Source organism: Pristiophorus japonicus, chromosome 7, assembly GCF_044704955.1.
Source record: "Pristiophorus japonicus isolate sPriJap1 chromosome 7, sPriJap1.hap1, whole genome shotgun sequence".
NCBI lineage: Eukaryota > Metazoa > Chordata > Chondrichthyes > Pristiophoridae > Pristiophorus > Pristiophorus japonicus.
Window position 1 is genome coordinate 27066727 of NC_091983.1, and position 20088 is coordinate 27086814.

General features: G+C 43.7%; 1 protein-coding gene across 1 annotated transcript in view; it reads right to left on the reverse strand.

Annotated features, from left to right (window-relative positions):
* The window catches only part of prim2 (DNA primase subunit 2), a 266094-nt gene that overhangs the window by 181267 nt on the left and 64739 nt on the right, over positions 1-20088 (reverse strand). Inside the window, exon 6 of the mRNA XM_070884338.1 lies at positions 19562-19699. Within this exon, the coding sequence (XP_070740439.1) occupies positions 19562-19699 (138 nt within the window). The remainder of the gene's footprint in view (positions 1-19561; positions 19700-20088) is intronic.

Genomic DNA, 20088 nt, shown 5'->3' on the forward strand with positions numbered 1-20088 from the left:
TTATTCTACTCAATGCCCTCGACTTCCATTTTTCAATATTCACCCCATTTATTATATACAAAACTCTCACTTTATGTGCAAATTACACCCCACTCAACAACAGAGATTCATGCTCATCCTAAATGAGGCCGATCTTATCCATCTCACGACAAACTCTGGAAATTCACCTATCCATAATATTATAAACACAGAATAAACATTTATAGGACCAATTTCACTAAGCATGGATGTTACGCTCATAATGGAAGAAGGGCTTGGGTGGCTTAGAGAAATAAGTGAGTCAGGATTATTCTTAATTAAACCACCGTTTTCCCTCCGTATACTTGAACTCATCCAAAATTCTGCTGCCCCTATCCTAACTCGCACCAAGTCCTGTTCACTCATTACTAAAGCTGACCTACATTGGCTCTTGATCAGGCAATGCCTGGATTTTAAAATTCTCATCCTTATTTTCAAATCCCTCTATGGCCTCGCCCCCCCCGATCTCTGTAACCTCTTGCAGCCCTACGTCCCTCAGATCTCTGCACTCCTCCAATTCTGGTCTCTTGCACACCCCAAGTTATGGTTTCACCGTTGGTGGCCGTGCCTTCAGCTATCTAGCTCCTAAGCTCTGGAATTCCGTCCCTAAACCTTTCCGCCTCTCTACATCTCGCTCCTCCTTTAAGACGCTCCTTGAAACCTACCTCTTTGACCAAGCTTTTAGTCACCTGTCCTAATATCTCCTTATGTGGCTCGGTTTCAAATTCTGTTCTGTAACACTCCCGTGATGCACCTTGGGGCGTCTTACTACGTTAAAGGCGCTGTATAAGTGCAAAGTGCACGGTTCGTATGGTACATGCTGCAGAATAACTGCAACCATTGCAACAGTAACTTGAAAAAAATTCCCAGACCATTGGTCAACTATTTTCGGAATTTTTAAAAAACCATTTAATGTTGACAAAGAAAAAAAATCCCATCTGCACTCCAGTGGAATTAACAGTTGATGCACTATTTGTATACCGGCGAGAGGAGCTCTGAGTCACCTGACCAGATAGGGTCACCTGCACCAACAGTATGTTGGCTCAGTTATGCTCCAAAGAGGTACCAATACCAACGGTACAACAGTCCCATTACGAAAAAAACACCATAATATTTCTCATGTTTTTTTTAAAAAAGAACTGCACAAGGGCAAACCAATAATTCACCTTGTGTATAAATATTTAAACCTTGAAACGTACATACTTGGAAAATGTTAAATGCGTTAAATCGGTCAGTGCTTAATCCCGTCAAAACTAAATGATTGGAAAATATTATTAAACTAAGAGTTGGAGAGAAATAATCGCAGGCTGCGGTAGAAAAGTATGCCTTTGTCATCGGCATGGAAACACTGTACATCGCAAGCAGCTAGAATCTAAATGATAAACACTTTATCAGCATTGCAAAAGGTGTGCAGTACTCGAGAACTGGTCAATGAAGTAATTAAAAGGAAGAATATATCAACACCCAAGCAAAACCAATCAAAAGCACTCAGGAGGTAGCTGCTGTTGGCGACAACTTAGCTTATTCTTAAATGGAGTGGTGATGGGTTCACAAACTCTTTCAGAAAGCTAACACCACATTCTTTTACACTCCTCGCTTTCCAGAAAACCATCTGCTCCATGGTGCAATCATTTCAGATATGAAGACATAAAACTACCATGTATTGCATTTTTCATTACCAGGCAGCTTTTTACTCCTGCAGCTGAAAGAGATTTTGGTTTTTGAAATTGGAATAAATAACAGGATAAGTTTGACCTGACCTGCTCTCGCGATAATTATAGAATGATACAGCACAGGACGGGAGGCCATTCATCCCATCGTGCCGAGGCCGGCTCTTTGAAAGAGCTCTCCAATTAGTGCCACTCCCCTGTTCTTTCCCCACAGCGCTGCAAATGTTGCCACTTCAAGTATTTATCAAATTCCCCATTGAAAGTTATGACTGTGTCTGCTTTCACCACCCTTTCAGACAGTGCATTCCAGATCATAACACCCTGTGGAAAACATTTTTCCTCATGTCGCCTCTGGTTCTTTTGCTAATTTGCTTAAATCTGTCTCCTCTGGTTACCGATCCTTCTGTCCCACACAAGCGATTAGTGTGCAAAATTAAAGCACATGGTATTGGGGGTAATGTATTGATGTGGATAGAGAACTGGTTGGCAGATAGGAAGCAGAGAGTCGGGAATAAACAGGTCCTTTTCCGAATGGCAGGTAGTGACTAGTGGGGTACTGCAAGGTTCAGTGCTGGGACTCCAGCTATTTACAATATATATTAATGATTTAGACAAAGGAATTGAATGTAATATCTCCAAGTTTGCAGAGGACACTAAGTTGGGTGGCAGTATGAGCTGTGAGGAGGATGGTAAGAGGCTGCAGGGTGACTTGGACAGGTTAGGTGAGTCGGCAAATGCATGGCAGATGCAGTATAATGTGGATAAGTGTGAAGTTATCCACTTTGATGGCAAAAACATGAAGGCAAATTATCTGAATGGTGGTAGATTAGGAAAATGGGAGGTGCAACAAGACCTGGGTGTCATGGTACATCAGTCATTGAAAGTGGGCATGCAGGTACAGCATGCAGTAAAAAAAGCAAATGGCATGTTGGCCTTCACAGGGAGAGGATCTGAGTATCAGTTGTACAGGGCCTTGGTGAGACCACACCTTGAGTATTGTGTGCAGTTTTGGTCTCCTAATCTGAGGAAGGACATTCTTGCTATTGAGGGAGTGCAGCGAAGGTTCACCAGACTGATTCCTGGGATGGCAGGACTGATCTATGAGGAAAGACTGGATTGACTAGGCTTATATTCACTGGAATTTAGAAACATAAAATTCTGACGGTATTGGACAGGTTAGATGCAGGAAGAATGTTCCCGATGTTGGGGAAGTCCAGAACCAGGGGTCACAGTCTAAGGATAAGGGGTAAGCCAGATAGGAACGAGATGAGGAGAAATTTTTTCACTCAGAGTTGTGAACCTGTGGAATTCTCTACCACAGAAAGTTGTTGAGGCCAGTTTGTTGAAATATTCAAAAGGGAGTTAGATGTGGCCCTTACAGCTAAAGGGATCAAGGGGTTTGGAGAGAAGGCAAGAATGGGGTACTGAAGTTGCATGATCAGCCATGATCATATTGAATGGTGGTGCAGGCTCGAAGGGTCGAATAGCCTGCTCCTGCACCTATTTTCTATGTTTACTTCATCAAAACCCCCTCATGATTTTGAACAGCTATCAAATCTCCCCTGAACCGTCTCTGCTCCAAGGAGAACAATCGCAGCTTCTCCAGTCTCTCCACAGAACTGAAGTCCCACATCCCTGGTACCATTCTGGTAAATCTCCTGGACCCAGACATCTGATGTGATCCTTTCACTTATGCCCATGAATCACAAAAGTGATGCTCTTTCTGGTTGGGAGGGTGGGGGGGGAGCAATGCTTTTGGAGCTGGTCTCAAAGGATGCTGGCAGCAAGCACAAAGATTCAGGCATTGGACAACAGATGCCTTTGGACACGATTCTGCTGCCCCAACAAAGCTACAAAATGGCTGGTGTACAGCCTTTAAACAGTCCACAGTCTTTACCTGCATACTTTATGGCAAGGTTTCCAAGTAGAATATGTGAGCTTTCAGTTCCCATGGAGCCTGCAATTTCCTCGTCAGAACTAAGGTCCAACAGACAGAAGTGAAATACTTATACCGTGAAACCTCCGACAAAAGCATTGCTACTAGGCCAACAAAACGGTCCGTCTCGACACCTCAGCAAGCAATGGGATAGTGGCGTATAACAGTGTTGTTTTTCCTTTACATCTTCCCTGAACTATTTTCACAAATAAAAAATTCGAGCCTGCATATCTGTTTGCCAAAATTTCATCCACTGACATTTGAAACCAGTTGCTCCCAACCTTCAAAGTTTTCCTTTAACTGATGATTCCTGATTAAAATAAATAATTCCCTTTTTTTTTTTAATGCCAGTCTTCACTCTTCCATGCTGTTCTTAAACAAAGAGCAGCCTCAGATTTAAACCTTTGCAGATTGGGTGACCGCTTTGTGGAACACCTCCGTTCAGTCCGTAAGCATGGCCCCGAGCTTCCAGTTGCCTGTCACTTTAATTCTCCACTCCACTCCCACTCTGATCTCTCCATCCTTGGCCTCTTACACTGTTCCAACGAAGCTCAATGTAAGCTCAAGGAACAGTACACCATCTTTCGTTGAGGTACTTTACAGCCTGCTGGACTCAAAAATCGAGTTCAACAATTTCAGACCATAACCTCTGCCATTATTTTTTCCACATAGCAGCTGTTAACATTTCTGCCATTCCCATTTACACCTCTTCTCAACCTATCTTTTGTTTCTTTACTTGTCCCATTACCATCTCCTTTTGCTTTGCACCATCATCCCTTTTGTCATTTAATCTTTCCTGCCTTCCACCCCATCACAGACCTTCCCTTTGGTTCTTTCCTCTCCCACCCTTCCTTTCCGTGCACAAAACCCGTGAACATTTCTTAACTTTTTCCAGTTCTGACGTTGGGTCATCGATTTGAAACATTAACTGTTTCTCTCTTCACAGATGTTGCCTGACCTGCTGAGTATTTCCAGCATTTTCTGTTTCTATTTCAGATTTACTGCATATTTGCAAAGTAAAGGTACGTTTGTTATTTGTCATGATACCTTATCCAATGTTAATTCCAGGGAAGTAACATTTTACAATTTGGCTCAGTTTGATTTTTTCCCCCCCAGTAGTTCACAACTGCAAATCAACCTTCTGGTGATATTTAGGTTGTATAATTAAACAAACGGATACAAGTACGGATTTACTTCTTGCAAAGAAAATCCATTCTACAGCTCGCCAAACAAATTTGGCAGATTAAAACATATCGTGGGAATTAGGTGAGCGCTGATGTAAAATTTTAACCACCTAATCTTATTTCCAAAGGGGCATCTCACACCGCACACAGTGACTTGGCACACAGTGCAGATATTGTTTGTAAGCATCGGAATCCAGAACAAAAACAGCGCTATTAACTGGTACCGTTTTAAATAGTCTTCAATGTTAGTTTTATAATTTGAAGCGAGGGTTCAAAAAGGTACGTCACATGACGACTTCTGCAACTGCTCCACCGGCTCTCCTAAATGTTAAGCTGAAGTTGCACAGCTCCAAGATGTGTTCATGAAGTAGAAAGGTTGAAAAAATTAATTGGTCTGCAAAACCATGACATTTAAAAATTGTTTAATTAAATCTTCCAAAGAATGCCACAAATCTCACTCTGCATATGGTTCATATACATTATATATGTATGTATGCATGTGAGTTTGTATGGTTTTGTCAGCCAGTGAGAGTGTGTATATAACTGTGCCTGTGTTCTGCCTGGGACTGATGTTCCTGGGACAACTGAAGAAAAATCTATTGCAGTGTCTGGTTTATTAACTGAGCAATTGTGAAATAAGGTCGGAAAATGTCAAAAGACTGTGGACTGTTTCAAGGCTGTACACCAGCCATTTTGTAGCTTTGTTGGGGCAGCAGAATCGTGTCCAAAGGCATCAGTTGTCCAACAATTGACAGTAGCAGCTTTTCTGTTTTATATATCCTGGCACCACAAGGGAGAAACTCAAAATTCCCCTACTCCATTCCCAATCTTGTCATTGCCAGTTTATTTTGTTGTGGACAATACAAGCTCACTGGCACAGTTGTAAGATGATCACAGAAAATGTACACGTTTCTTTCGTTCCAGAAAATATTTGCTCCAAAATTTACATAACTGAACCGAACTACCAGAAACACAAAGCAGACAGGAAACTTTCAGAGAAGGGGTTGGGAGAACCGCAATATAATCATAGTCTGAATGATGCTGCGCAAACCTAATAGCCAGGCACTGTGCCAATCATGACAATGACATGACACAGGAATTCAGTGCCGCAATACGACATGCGCACTGGACACAAAATTAGCACATCTCCCATGGAAGTGCTCCTATAGTCGAGGGAATTACTGAATTGCTGTTTTTTTTTGGTGGTGGAGCCTGGGGGAGTGGTAGACCACAAGGATTTTAAATAATTATTATATAATTACTATACGTTATTAAAACTTCAGGTAAGGGGTCGCCACCCGCGAGCCAACTTTCAGTCAAAGCCATGATGTCAATGCAGTCATCCATGATAAGTTTGTGGATGACAAGGCCTTTTTCACAATTAAATGAACATTCTGGAGGAGATGCGGAGCGGGCGGTTACTCCGCTGGCAAAGTACAAGGTGGTTGTGCTGGGTGAAAAGAAACATAGAAAAATAGAAAATAGGTGCAGGAGTAGGCCATTCGGCCCTTCGAGTCTGCGCCACCATTCAATAAGATCATGGCTGATCATTCACCTCAGTACCTCTTTCCTGCTTTCCCTTCATCCCTTTAGCCGTAAGGGCCATATCTAACTCCCTCTTGAATATATCCAATGAACTGGCATCAACAACTCTCTGCGGTAGAGAATTAAACAGGTTAACAACTCTCTGAGTGAAGAAGTTTCTCCTCATCTCAGTCCTAAATGGCTTGCCACTTATCCTTAGACTGTGTTCCCTGGTTCTGGACTTTCCCAACATCGGGAACATTCTTCCTGCATCTAACTTGTCCAGTCCCGTCAGAATTTTATAAGTTTCTATGAGATCCCCTCTCATCCTTCCAAACTCCAGTGAATAGAGGTCCAGCCGATCCAGTCTCTCCTCATAGATCAGTCCTGCCATCCCAGGAATCAGTCTGGTGAACCTTCGCTGCACTCCCTCAATAGCAAGAACGTCCTTCCTCAGATTAGGAGACCAAAACTGTACACAATACTCCAGGTGAGGCCTCACCAAGGCAGTAAGACCTGCCTGCTCTTATACACAAATCCCCTAGCTATGAAGGCCAACATACAATTTGCCTTCTTCACCGCCTGCTGCACCTGCCAACTTTCAATGACTGATGTACCATGACACTCAGATTTTGTTGCACGTCCCCTTTTCCTAATCTACGGCCATTCAGATAATATTCTGCCTTCGTGTTTCTGCCACCAAAGTGGATAACCTCACACTTATCCACATTATACTGCAACTGCCATGCATTTGCCCACTCGCCTAACCTGTCCAAGTCATCCTGCAGACTCTTAGCATCCTCCTCACACCGCCATCCAGCTTAGTGTCATCTGCAAACTTGGTGATATTACACTCAAATCCTTCATCGAAATCATTTATGTATATTGTAAATAGCTGGGGTCCCAGCACTGAGCCCTGCGGCACCCCACTAGTCACTGCCTGCCATTCTGAAAAGGACCCGTTTATCCCGACTCTCTGCTTCCTGTCTGCCAACCAGTTCTCTATCCACGTCAGTACATTACCCCCAATACCATGTGCTTTAATTTTGCACACCAATCTCTTGTGTGGGACCTTGTCAAAAGCCTTTTCAAAGTCCAAATACATCACATCCACTGGTTCTCCCTTGTCCACTCTACTCGTTACATCCTCAAAAAATTCTAGAAGATTGGTCAAGCATGATTTCCCTTTCATAAATCCATGCCGACTTGGACCGATCCTGTCACTGCTTTCCAAATGCGCTGCAATTTCATCTTTAATAATTGATTCCAACATTTTCCTCACGAATGATGTCAGGCTAACCAGTTTATAATTACCCGTTTTCTCTCTCCCTCCTTTTTTTAAAAAGTGGTGTTACATTAGCTACCCTTCAGTCCATAGGAACTCATCCAGAATCAATAAAACTGTTGGAAAATGATCACCAATGCATCCACTATTTCTAGGGCCACTTCCTTAAGTACTCTGGGATGCAGACTGTCAGGCTCCGGGGATTTATCGGCCTTCAATCCCATCAATTTCCCTAACACAATTTCCCGCCTAATAAGGATTTCCTTCAGTTCCTCCTTCTCACTGGACCCTCAGTCCCCTAGTATTTCCGGAAGTTTATTTGTGCCTTCCTTCGTGAAGACAGAACCAAAGTATTTGTTCAACTGGTCTGCCATTTCTTTGTTCCCCATTATAAATTCATCTGAATCTGACTGCAAGGGATCTACGTTTGTCTTCACTAATCTTTTTCTCTTCACATATCTATAGAAGTTTTTGCAGTCAGTTTTTATGTTCCCAGCAAGCTGCTTCTCATACTCTATTTTCCCCCTCCTAATTAAACCCTTTGTCCTCCTCTGCTGAATTCTAAATTTCTCCAATCCTCAGGTTTGCTGTTTTTCTGGCCAATTTATATGCCTCTTCCTTGGATTTAACACTATCCTTAATTTCCCTTGTTAGCCACAGTTGAGCCACCTTTCCCGTTTTATTTTTACTCCAGACAGGGATATACAATTGTTGAAGTTCATCCATGTGATTTTTAAATGTTTGCCATTGTCCATCCACCGTCAACCCTTTAAGCATCATGCGCTAGTCTATTCTAGCCAATTCACGTTTCATACCATCGAAGTTACCTTTCCTTCAGTTCAGAACCCTAGTCTCTGAATTAACTATGTCACTCTCCCTCTTAATAAAGAATTCTACCATATTATGGTCACTCTTCCCCAAGGGGCCTTGCACAAGATTGCTAATTAGTCCTTTCTCATTACACATCACCCAGTCTAGGATGGCCAGCCCTCTAGTCGGTTCCTCGATATATTGGTCTCGAAAACCATCCCTAATACACTCCAGGAAATCCTCCTCCACCGTATTGCTACCAGTTTGGTTAGCCCAATCCATATGTAGATTAAAGTCACTCATGATAACTGCTGTACCTTTATTGCACGTATCCCTAATTTCTTGTTTGATGCTGTCCCCAACCTCACTACAACTCCCACTAGCGTTTTCTGCCCTTTGGTATTCCGCAGCTCCACCCATACAGATTCCACATCATCCAAGCTAATGTCCTTCCTTACTATTGCGTTAATTTCCTCTTTAACCAGCAACGCTACCCCACCTCCTTTTCCTTTCTGTCTATCCTTCCTGAATGTTGAATACCTCTGGATGTTGATTTCCCAGCCATGGTCACCCTGGAGCCATGTCTCAGTGATGCCAATTATATCATATTCGTTAATTGCTTCCTGCGTAGTTAATTCATCCACCTTATTACGAATACTCCTCGCATTGAGGCACAGAACCTTCAGGCTTGTCTTTTTAAACACACTTTGCCCCTTTAGAATTTTGCTGTAATGTGGCCCTTTTTGTTTTTTGCATTGGTTTCTCTGCCTTCCACTTTTACTTTTCTTCTTTCTATCTTTTGCTTCTGCCCCCATTCTACTTTCCTCTGTCTCCCTGCATAGGTTCCCATCCCCCTGCCATATTAGTTTAACCCCTCCCCAACAGCACTAGCAAACACTCCCCCTAGGACATCGGTTCCGGTCCTGCCCAGGTGCAGACCGTCTGTACTGGTCCCAGAACTGGTTCCAATGTCCCAGGAATTTGAATCCCTCCCTCCTGCACCACTCCTCAAGCCATATATTCATCTTAGCTATCCTGCAATTCCTACTCTGACTAGCACGTGGCACTGGTAGCAATCCTGAGATTACTACCTTTGAGATCCTACTTTTTAATTTAACTCCTAGCTCCCTAAATTCAGCTTGAAGGACCTCATCCCGTTTTTTTTTTACCTATATCGTTGGTACCTATATGCACCAAGACAACTGGCTGTTCACCCTTCTCCTCCAAAATGTCCTGCAGCCGCTCCAAGACATCCTTGACCCTTGCACCAGGGAGGCAACATACCATCCTGGAGTGTCGATTGTGGCCGCAGAAACGTCTATCTATTCCCCTAACGATAGAATCCCCTACCACTATAGCTCTCCCACTCTTTTTCCTGCCCTCCTGTGCAGCAGAGCCTCCCATGGTGCCAAGAACTTGGCTGCTGCTTCCCTCTCCTGATGAGTCATCCCCCCAACAGTACCCAAAATTATGTATCTGTTTTGGAGGGGATTGACCGCAGGGGTCCCCTGCACTACCTTCCTTCCACTGCTCTTCCTGCTGGTCACCCATTCGCTATCTGTCTGTGTAACCTTTACCTGCAGTGACCAACTCACTAAATGTGCTATTCACGACATTCTCAGCATCACGGATGCTCCAGAGTGAATCCACCCGCAGCTCCAGTGCCGCAATGCGGTCTCTTAGCATGATTAGTCCCCAGAGCGCACGCCAGGTGAGAAGGTTGGCGAGGCAGAGGAAGATGGGGAGGTTTGGGTTGTAGCTCTTAAAGAAGCAGTGACAGTGACAAAGTATAGAGGGTTAAAAAGTACATTTATAATTTACAAAATAAAATTAGTGAAGGGATGCAGTTGTATTTAAATGGTGTCTTCAATATTGGAATGGTGGCAGGAGAGCACGGAGATTGGATTCGGTGTTGGGAAAGGTGACATGACTGGGTGACAGAAGGGGAGGAGACAAGGGAAAAGTAAGGAGATAGAAATAATGGGATTAGTCCCCAAAGGGTAGCCAAAATGCTCACGCGAATGGACAAAGGATGGGTCAAAGTCAAAGACCTACTGAAGTAGAGAGGAGAGCAGCAGCATTTGGATAGACTTATTTGGACAGTTCAACCTTCTAGGACAACATCCTTTGGTAATGCCTGTCAGGTTGCTCTCATTGGAAGTTTAAGAGGCAATATTTCCAAATTTAGTCCAGAAACTAAATTAAATGATCACTATATTCACTTAAATGGCCTCTTTCCATGTTGTAATGTCTACGTAATTCTATTTTTTTTTTATGTGGAAATCTCATTAAATCTCACCGATACCAAACTGCATTAGGAGGGGGTTTTTCCGGGTGGGGCAGGGGGAGAAGTGAAGACTTTACGTAGAAACAGGAGACCACCATTCTGCCCTACTCGCCTGTTCCGCCATTCAATTAGATGATGGCTAATCTGTATCTTAACATGGTTCTGTAACCCTTAATACCCTTAACGTGACTAAAATCTATCAATCTCAATGTTAGCCTTATATTAATTATGCATGACATGAAATTCATAGCAGTAAGAAAAGCCATCAACTTTGCTTTTCTGGCCACCAGAATCCCACATCTTAACTCATTCTCTTGGTTGAAAACATCATTTGGTTGAAAACCATCCAATTTTCTCTGAAAAACTACTTAACGCAGAAATGAAGAGTGAGGGGGCGGGTATTTCAGATTATGAATCTGCACCTCCTTTCTGAGGCAGGACTGGGGGGGTAATGCGACTGGCCTAGAGAAGCATATGGAGTTGTACATCTTGATTCTGCAGCGTACACTTAGCGACTCCAAGTAAAATAAAAATGTTGATAGCACATGCAGAAAAATTGCTCGAATACTTCCTTCGTGTTGTGAAGAATCGTTTCAGCATAGCGATGAGCCAATCCATTGCACAGACATTGTGAATACCTCAGTGAATTATTGTGAAGAGAACCAAGTAAACAAGGTAATCAATGCGAAGTGTAAGCACGTCATAATGACACTTCAATTCACGAGTATTGGTGCATCAACTCAGCAATATAGTACCGTCAATAAAGGACATGTAAAGAACATTGCATCACCATTTCAAACAAGATGGACGATTCTCACACCGACCCTGTGCTTTTAATGCACTGGCCACACTGTGCTAGAAGTTAATCAAAGCGCAGACGAGCCACAATTTATCTCCATCCAAAGCCTCAGTGGGGAACTATTCCTACTTTCTAAACTACTGGTTAGAAAATTAATGCCATCGCAGTTTCAAGGTGGCGAGTTGAAGTATGAAACCTCTTGCAGCCCAGAGTGCTGGAAAAATTAAACCATCTCTAATTGCTGCACTTCGAAAGTTAGGTCTGGGGTATTTGCATTTAATCAAGAGAACACAGAATTCAGCAGAGAAAGCTTAATGTGCTCGTTAGAAAACAATTTATTTTTGACTAATGTAGGACAGTGCCTGTTTAAAATCCATTCACAAGAGATTTGCAGCAGCCGACATTTCCTTCGAAAATAAAATGATACTGTACAAGCAGGAAGTCTGAGTAAAATTACTCTATATGCACTTAATCATTCTGCCACAGTCCAAGTAGTCCCTTAGCTCCACTGTGCAAAATGTTAAATTATACAGTGCACAGACAACACATCTTTCTTCCCGATAACAAAAGAATTTTTTCTCCTTCCGACAAAACCAGACCCATCATAAAAATAAATTTACACATCGAAGAAATAACTGCTGTCTCAGTATCCTGCCGTCTCCTAGCAACGAGAACCTGCCGATGGTTTCCCAGCAATAAGCCGTGATATGGACGGATTCTGGTCTGTATCACTGCAGCAATGTGTCAATGGGAATATAATTGCATGGCAAAAACAGAAAAATCACACAAGACTGAAAGTTCTTGTATTTTCAAAAGTGTAGATTGATTTGCAACAACAACACTTTTCAATCAAACAGAGCTCCGTGCAGATACTGGAAAACCAATACCTGTGCGAAGTAGGTGACAGCTCTCGTCTAAGTTTTTTTTGTCTGGACAACAGAATTCACAAGTCCTAACAAGTGTTTTGCACCACAGACATAATTTCCATTCCGCCACACTGGCCCCCCGCCCCGCAGGTGTCACTGTTACCGATACTGGTTTATTTAATTGCATGATGCTCGCAAGTATAACTTGGGCCAAATGTTATTGCTTCAGAGCTTTGTTTTGGACATCGAGAAATCCATCATTTTCCCCACTTACAATAAGCTCTTGGGGACAGTAATTAGTGCAGTTTTTTTAATTTGCATCACTTCAGCAGCAATCTTTTTGGGAGGGAAGCTAAAGAGCGTTTTTGTAGCTTCATGATAAATAATTCTGAATTCTACTTTACTGCTCAGCAATGAATACAATCATAAATCAGTCACTTTTAAAACCAGACTTCGATAGTCAGGAAGAACCCAATCACCCATTAAGTACCAAAAATTAAATAAAATATTTCATAACTACTTTCATAAGGAACTACTCAAACTCAACATACATTTTGGATTTCTGCCTACAGGAGTGTTCATCTATTCTCTGAACAAAATTAGTATTCTCGCCAGGAGAAGGCAAATTTTGATTAGTGCCCCAAAGAGGAAATACAAGACCCAAACAACCACATCTGCTGGCTATGTCTTCTTTTAAATTATGTCGGTGTTTATGCTCCACATGAGGCTCCTCCCATCCCTCTTCATCTAACCCCATCAGTATATCCTTCTCTTACAGGAGGACATTTTGTTTTGCCAGCCGCTGTCTACCAGAACAACAGCTGAGGAGATTTTCCAGTTGCTTGACAGCTTCATAAATCAACATATCGCCTGGTCACAATGTATTGGCAGCTGCACCAATGGAACAAGCCAATGACTGGTAGGCATAGTGGAGTAGTTACACACATCAGAGCAGTCGCTCCCAATGCGATGTGGGCACATTGCAGTATACATCGGGAATCACTTGCTGCCAAAAAGCATGCCTACCAATTTGAAGGAGTTGTTGGACAATGCTGTGAAGATGGTAATCTTTACAAAAGCTCAACCCTTGAATTCCAGAAGACTTTCCGCTCTATGTAATGAAATATGAAGCAAGCACTATTTGCTCCACACGAAGGTTCGATGGCTGTCGTGTGGCAAAGCTTTGGAACTCCGAGGTCAAGTTATTTTTTGCAGACCACCCATTCCCACTCTGTGTAGGTATGACACAGCCTGGCTCTCAGGCCGGGCTACTTGTCAGATATATTCTCTCACCGGAATGAGCTAAATTTAGGACCTCAAGGGCTGAGTGCAACCATCTTCAATCGCCAGGATAAAATTGAATCAATGATTAAAAAAAAAAAAAAGAGGGAATTCTGGGCTCGCTTTGTGAAGGAACACCACTGAAATTTTCCAAACATGCATGAATTCCTGACAACGAATTAACTACAGTTGCAGAACAGTGTTAAAGGTGACATCAAGCAAATCACACCGAGTACTTTCCCTCAATGGGAAACGCCAACAGCTCAGTCCGCTACCCTTCCACAAATTTTTCTGCAGTACTCATGCCTCAAGACTTGTCAATAAAACAAGAGAACCTCCTGCACATCTCAACTGACGGTGGACTCAAGATTAAGTTCCAACAAAAGTAGTTGGCTGAGTTTTAGGTTCAATGTGAGAAGAGTTCCCCGAATTGTCAGACAGGCCAATCAAGGGTGCAGCCCAGGACCGGCAATTCCATGTCAAGTTTTCACGCATTGAATGGGACACGCACCCCAAAAAAATTACGGGGAACATTGCCCATCATTCCAAACACGATGCACCTGTGCTTGAGCAGACAGCCTCATGGAATCATAGAATAGAATAGAATCATTAAATGGTTATAAGCACAAGAGGAGGGATTCGGCCCATCGACATATTCAGCCTCATCTGTCAATAATGGCGAGTAGTGCTATTAAGCCATTGTTTAAGTTGTCTTTATGCATTAGAATTTGTACATGTTGTACAATGTACCATGCCAGCCAATGAGAAGCATCGTGCCAGCCAACGAGAAGCACTGTGCAAGCCAATGAGTTCGAGCTGGGGCAGGGCGTATGGCATGACTCACCAAACAGTATATTCACAGCAAAAAAAGGTCTGTTTACTCAGCAAACAAAGTCGATTTAGAGAGTCTCATCATCATCATAGGCAGTCCCTCGAAATCAAGGAAGATTGCTTCCACTCTAAAAGTGAGTTCTTAGATGACTGAACAGTCCAATACGGGAATTACAGTCTCTGTCACAGGTGGGGCAGACAGGCGTTGAAGGAAAGGGTGGGTGGAGAGCCCACTTTGCCGCACGCTCCTTCCGCTGCCTGCATTTGGTTTCTGCATGCTCTCGGCGACAAGACTCAAGGTGCTCAGTGCCCTCCCAGATGTTCTTCCTCCATTTTGGCCGGTCTTGGGCCAGGGACTCCCAGGTGTCAGTGGGGATGTTGCACTTCATCAAGTGAGGGTGTCTTTGAGAGGTTTCCTCTGCCCACCTGGGGCTCGCTTGCCGTGTAGGAGTTCCGAGTAGAGCGCTTGCTTAGGGAGTCGTGTCAGGCATGCGGCCAACGTGGCCCGCCCAACGGAACTGGTCGAGCGTGATCAATGTTTCAATGCTGGGGATGTTAGCCTGAGCGAGAACACTGACGTTGTTGTCTACCCTCCCAGTGGATTTGCAGGATCTTGCGGAGGCAGCGCTGATGGTACTTCTCCAGTGCTTTGAGGTGTCTACTGCATATGGTCCACGTCTCAGCCATATTGGAGGGCACCAAATTTGAGATCCCGGTCTTCAAACACTCTTACTCTGGCAACCAACGGCTGCGCTGGCACACTGGAGGCAGTGTTGGACCGAGTCACTGATGTCAGCCCTTGCTGATAGTAGACTCCCGAGGTATGGAAAATGGTCCACGTTTTACAGAGTCTATTTTACAAGTGTCTCTACGAACTGCAACAAACAGAACGTATGCAAAAGCAAAATCCCGCAAACTGCAACAACGTCTCCTGATAAAACTAGGATGATTCCGATCTTCATACTGAGGACACCCTCCATCGTATTGTGTGGTACTACCACCGTGCTAAATGGGGTAGATTCAGAACAGATCCAACAGCTCAGAACTGGGTATCCATGAAGCGCTGTGGGCCATCAGCAGCAGCAGAATTGCATTCGACCACAATCTGTAACTTCGTAGCACGGCATATCCCTCACTCTACCATTACCATCAAGCCAGGGGACCAATCCTGGTTCAATGAGTGCAGAAGAGCATGCCAGGAGCAGCACCAGGCATACCTAAAAATGAGGTATCAACCTGGGGAAGCTGCAACACAGGACTATATGAATGCTAAACAACGGAAGCAGCATACTATAGACACAGTTAAGTGATCAACTAATAGGAGGAAGTTGTTCCATGAAATCCCCATCCTCAAATGATGGCGGAGCACAGCTCGCAAGTGCAAAAGACAAAGCTGAAGTGTTTACAACCATCTTCAGCTAGAAATGCCGACTGGATGATCCATATCGGCCTCCGACTGAGGTCCCCACCATCACAGATGCCAGTCTTCAACCAATTTGATTCACTCCACGTGCTATCAAGAAACGGCTGAGCGCACTGGGTACAGCAAAGGCTATTGGCCCAGACAACAACCCGGTCGTCGTGCTGAAGAATTGCGCTCCAGAACTAACTGTGCATCTAGTCAAGCTGTTTCAGTGCAGATACAACATCGGCATCTACCCGACAATGTGGAAAACTGCCAAGGTATGTCTTGTCCACAAAAAGCCGGACAAATCCAATCCGGCCAATTACCTCCCCGACAGTCTACTATCCATCATCATAGTGATAGAAGGTGTTGTCAACAGTGCCATCAAGTGGCACTTACTCACCAATAACCTGCTCACGGGTGCTCAGTTTGGGTTCCGCCAGGACCACTCGGCTCCAGACCTCATTACAGCCTTGATCAAAACATGGACGATAGCTGAATTCTAGACACAAGGCGAGAGTGACTGCCCTCGACATCAAGGTAGCATTTGACTGAGTGTGGCATCGAGCCCTAGTAATAGTAAAATTGAAGTCAATAGGAATCAGGGGGAAAACTCTCCACTGGCTGGAGTCATACCTAGCACAAAGGAAGTTGTTTGTGTTCGTTGGAGGCCAATCATCTCGGCCCCAGGACATCACAGGAGTTCCTCAGGGCAGTGTCCTAGGCCCAACCATCATCAGAGGAACGTCCCTGCATCATAGGATCAGAAGTGGGGATGTTCGCTGATGATTGCAGAGTGTTCAGTTCGTAATTCCTCATATAATGAAACAGTCGATACTAACATGCAGCAAGACCTGGACGACATTCAGGTTTAGACTGATAAGTGGCAAGAAATATTCGCGCCACACAAGTGCCATGGCCATCTCGAACAAGAGATTGTCCAACCACCTCCCCTTAACATTCAATGGCATTACCATCGCCGAATCCCCACCAACAACATCCTGGGGATCACCATTGACCAGAAACTTAATTGGACCAGCCACATAAATACTGTAGCTACAGGGGCTGAGTATTCTGTGGCGAGTCTCTCACTTCCTGACTCACCAAAGCCTTTCCACCATCTACAAGGCACAAGTCAGGAGTGTGATGGGATACTCTCCAATTGCCTGGATGAGTGCAGCTCCAACACTCAACAAGCTCGACACGATCCAGGACAAAGCAGCCCACTTGACGAGCACCACATCCACCACCTTCAACATTCACTTCCTCCACCACCAGCGCACCGTGGCTGCAGTGTGTACCATCGACAAGATGCACTGCAGCAACTCGACAAGGCTTCTTCAACAGCACCTCCCAAACCCGCAACCTCATCCACCTAGAAGGACAAGGGCAGCAGGCGCATGGGAACACCATCACCTCAAAGTTCCCCTCCAAGTCACACACTGTCCTGACTTGGAAATATATCGCTTCATCGTCGCTGGGTCAAAATCCTGGAACTCTCTCCCCAACAGCATTATTGGGAGTACTTTCACTACAAGGACTGCAGGAGTTCAAGGCAGCAGCTCACCACCACCTTCTCAAGGGCAATTAGGGATGGGCAATAAATGCTGGCCTTGCCAGCGACACCCACATCCCATGAATGAATAAAAGAAAAATTCCTCCAGCAAAATGCAGTCAGTGGAGGAAAGTTACAGAATACAAACTATGTGCGTAAAATCAATCCCAGTCACTTACAGCGGGCGTGATTAACAGGGGCTCATCTCTATTCTGGGTAAGAAGAGAGATGTCACTAGATGCAGCGCTCAATTGCAGTCTTTGTAACATTAGCCACATTTGCAAGTGATCTGTCAGCAGGAATGTGTGCCCCGACTTGATCACGACATTGATCTCAGCCATCTGCTGGTAGATAAACTTAACATTGCTCGGCTCAATAAATCGCCTCTCTATTTTACGTGTGGACTAATGTCCAATTATTTTTAAATCAATTTGATGCAACCGACCTCTTTCACTGGGTTGGAGAGCAAGTGTATGCGAATGCAATATCATGGATGAATCCATGGCATGTACACAAAAAGGGCTTTCCTGTGGGATCGGAGGAATTTGGTACAACACAATAACTTGCATTTATATCGCACCTTTAACATTGTAAAACATTCAACAGTCCTGGCTTGTAGAGTGTGTTACACCAAATCTATCAGAATTACGCACGATTATTTTGTAAAAGGAGATCTTCTTTGACAAGGGGCCAAGAAGCCCAACATATCCCCCTCTTCTGGCCAGGACAAGAACCACCTAAATTTTTGATTGCAATTTAGAATTACCATTTGACGTACAAATGTAATAGCTCACAAGACAAAGGTGGTTAATACAGGAAGCATCATCTAAGGATCAATCGCAATCCTTATTCAATTCTCTGTCTAACTTAGAGAGATTGCACCCTTAAGTGCAAATTGGACTCCAAGGCCTCACTTTCAAAACGTGGATGGTTGAACGATTATTCCTTTCAGCAGTTTCCAACAGTTTAATAATTCCCAGGAATCCCCTTCAGAGTCTGGAACAAGCTGACCAGTGCAACCAGTAAAGCAGTGTAGGAAGGCAATATCGAGACCAAGCATTGGTCTCTATAGAGATACTCAGAGCTTTTTAAACTGCTAAAAGGACCGCCAGAGAAACAACAACCTCTCGTTGGAAGGACTTAAATGAAAAAGTACTGCCGATTATCAGTGCCAAACAAAACTAAATTAAGAGAGGAATCAACAAGAACTCGTTTGGAAATGCTTGCAAAGAATCAAGATAATAATTGAGGTATTTCAACTGTGAATTATTTAGGTTTCACCAACTAAGTGTGCCACAAGTGGGTGGGAAGCACTTGTCAGACTGCTGCCAAGAGAAAAGGGAACTGAGGCACAGAATTAGAAGCTTGCTTGGATTACACAACTACTCAAAGAATGGGAGAGCAGACAGTTGTCATCGACCAGACATTTTAAGACAGTTGCTCGCTCCACAGATGCTGCCTGACCCGCTGAACGTTCCCAGCTTTTTCCTGTTTATTTATGATTTCCAGCATCCGCTGTATTTTGCTTTTGTGGAGGCGGTTGCACTGTCACCTTTGACATCCCAGAGCACTTGGGATTGGGTCTAACTGCAGCGTCAAGGGTCATTTAAAATGTACTCGTGGAATCCACTCGACACCATCAGCTTTTTATAAGCTGAAGTTCAGTTTTTATAAATATTTTGAGACAGCAGATGCTCCTGCTTGTAACCTCAGAACATTAAACATTTACCAGGCGTGTAAGCACAGAGAGTTCTGCCATGGTTGCAGATAGCGGCAGGAGTGGAATTCTCAGCTGTGGTATAACCCGAGCATTGCCAGCTGCAAACTGCACCCTTCAGTCCGAGACCCTGACGGCGGTCCAGTCCGGTTACCCACACAACAGCAAACGCACAATACAATTCCTTCTACATGAAGAAGCAATCAAAAGACGTGACGAGCTGCTTTATACAGATGCAAGTTCTTCCTTCGTGACCGGAGCGTGACATGATTTCCTTCACTTCCATAATGGCATGTTTACTTCACAAGCTGAATCATTGAGGAAATTCTTTTGGACGTTAAGGAGGGCCACTGATGCAAGAAGGAAATATTCAATTTTTAAAAAAATACTCACTGCCAAAGTCTTGGATAGTTTCTGTCGGAATTCATTCAGGACTGCAATCACAATCTCCTGGTGAGGTATGTATGCAAACCCGTTTTTAAGGAAGATCTTCCGAACCCGGACTAGCTCAAGAGCATCAATAAAAAAGACCTGAAGGAGACAAAGAAAAAAATAGTTTTGTTATGGGTATCAAGGGATATGGAACAAAGGCGGGTAAATGGAGTTGAGGCAAAGATCAACTGTACACAAATGTCACTCTTGATTAACCATAAAACTAGTGAATTTGAGCAAACATCATACTACTTAGATTCCCACGTCACAAGTGATGGGCTCATTGAAACAACAGTAATCATTCCAAATCCTAATTGTATTACCTTAAGCAACCCTGACAAAACACTGCAACATTTATCATACAGTAAAGAAAACTCTATTTGCTGTCAATTTAAAAGCAGCTGCTAAGATCGGCTACAATATATTACAATAGCTGTAAAAAATACAAAGATTAGTGGTTCTTTAATGAATTGAGTGAGCAGTGACCT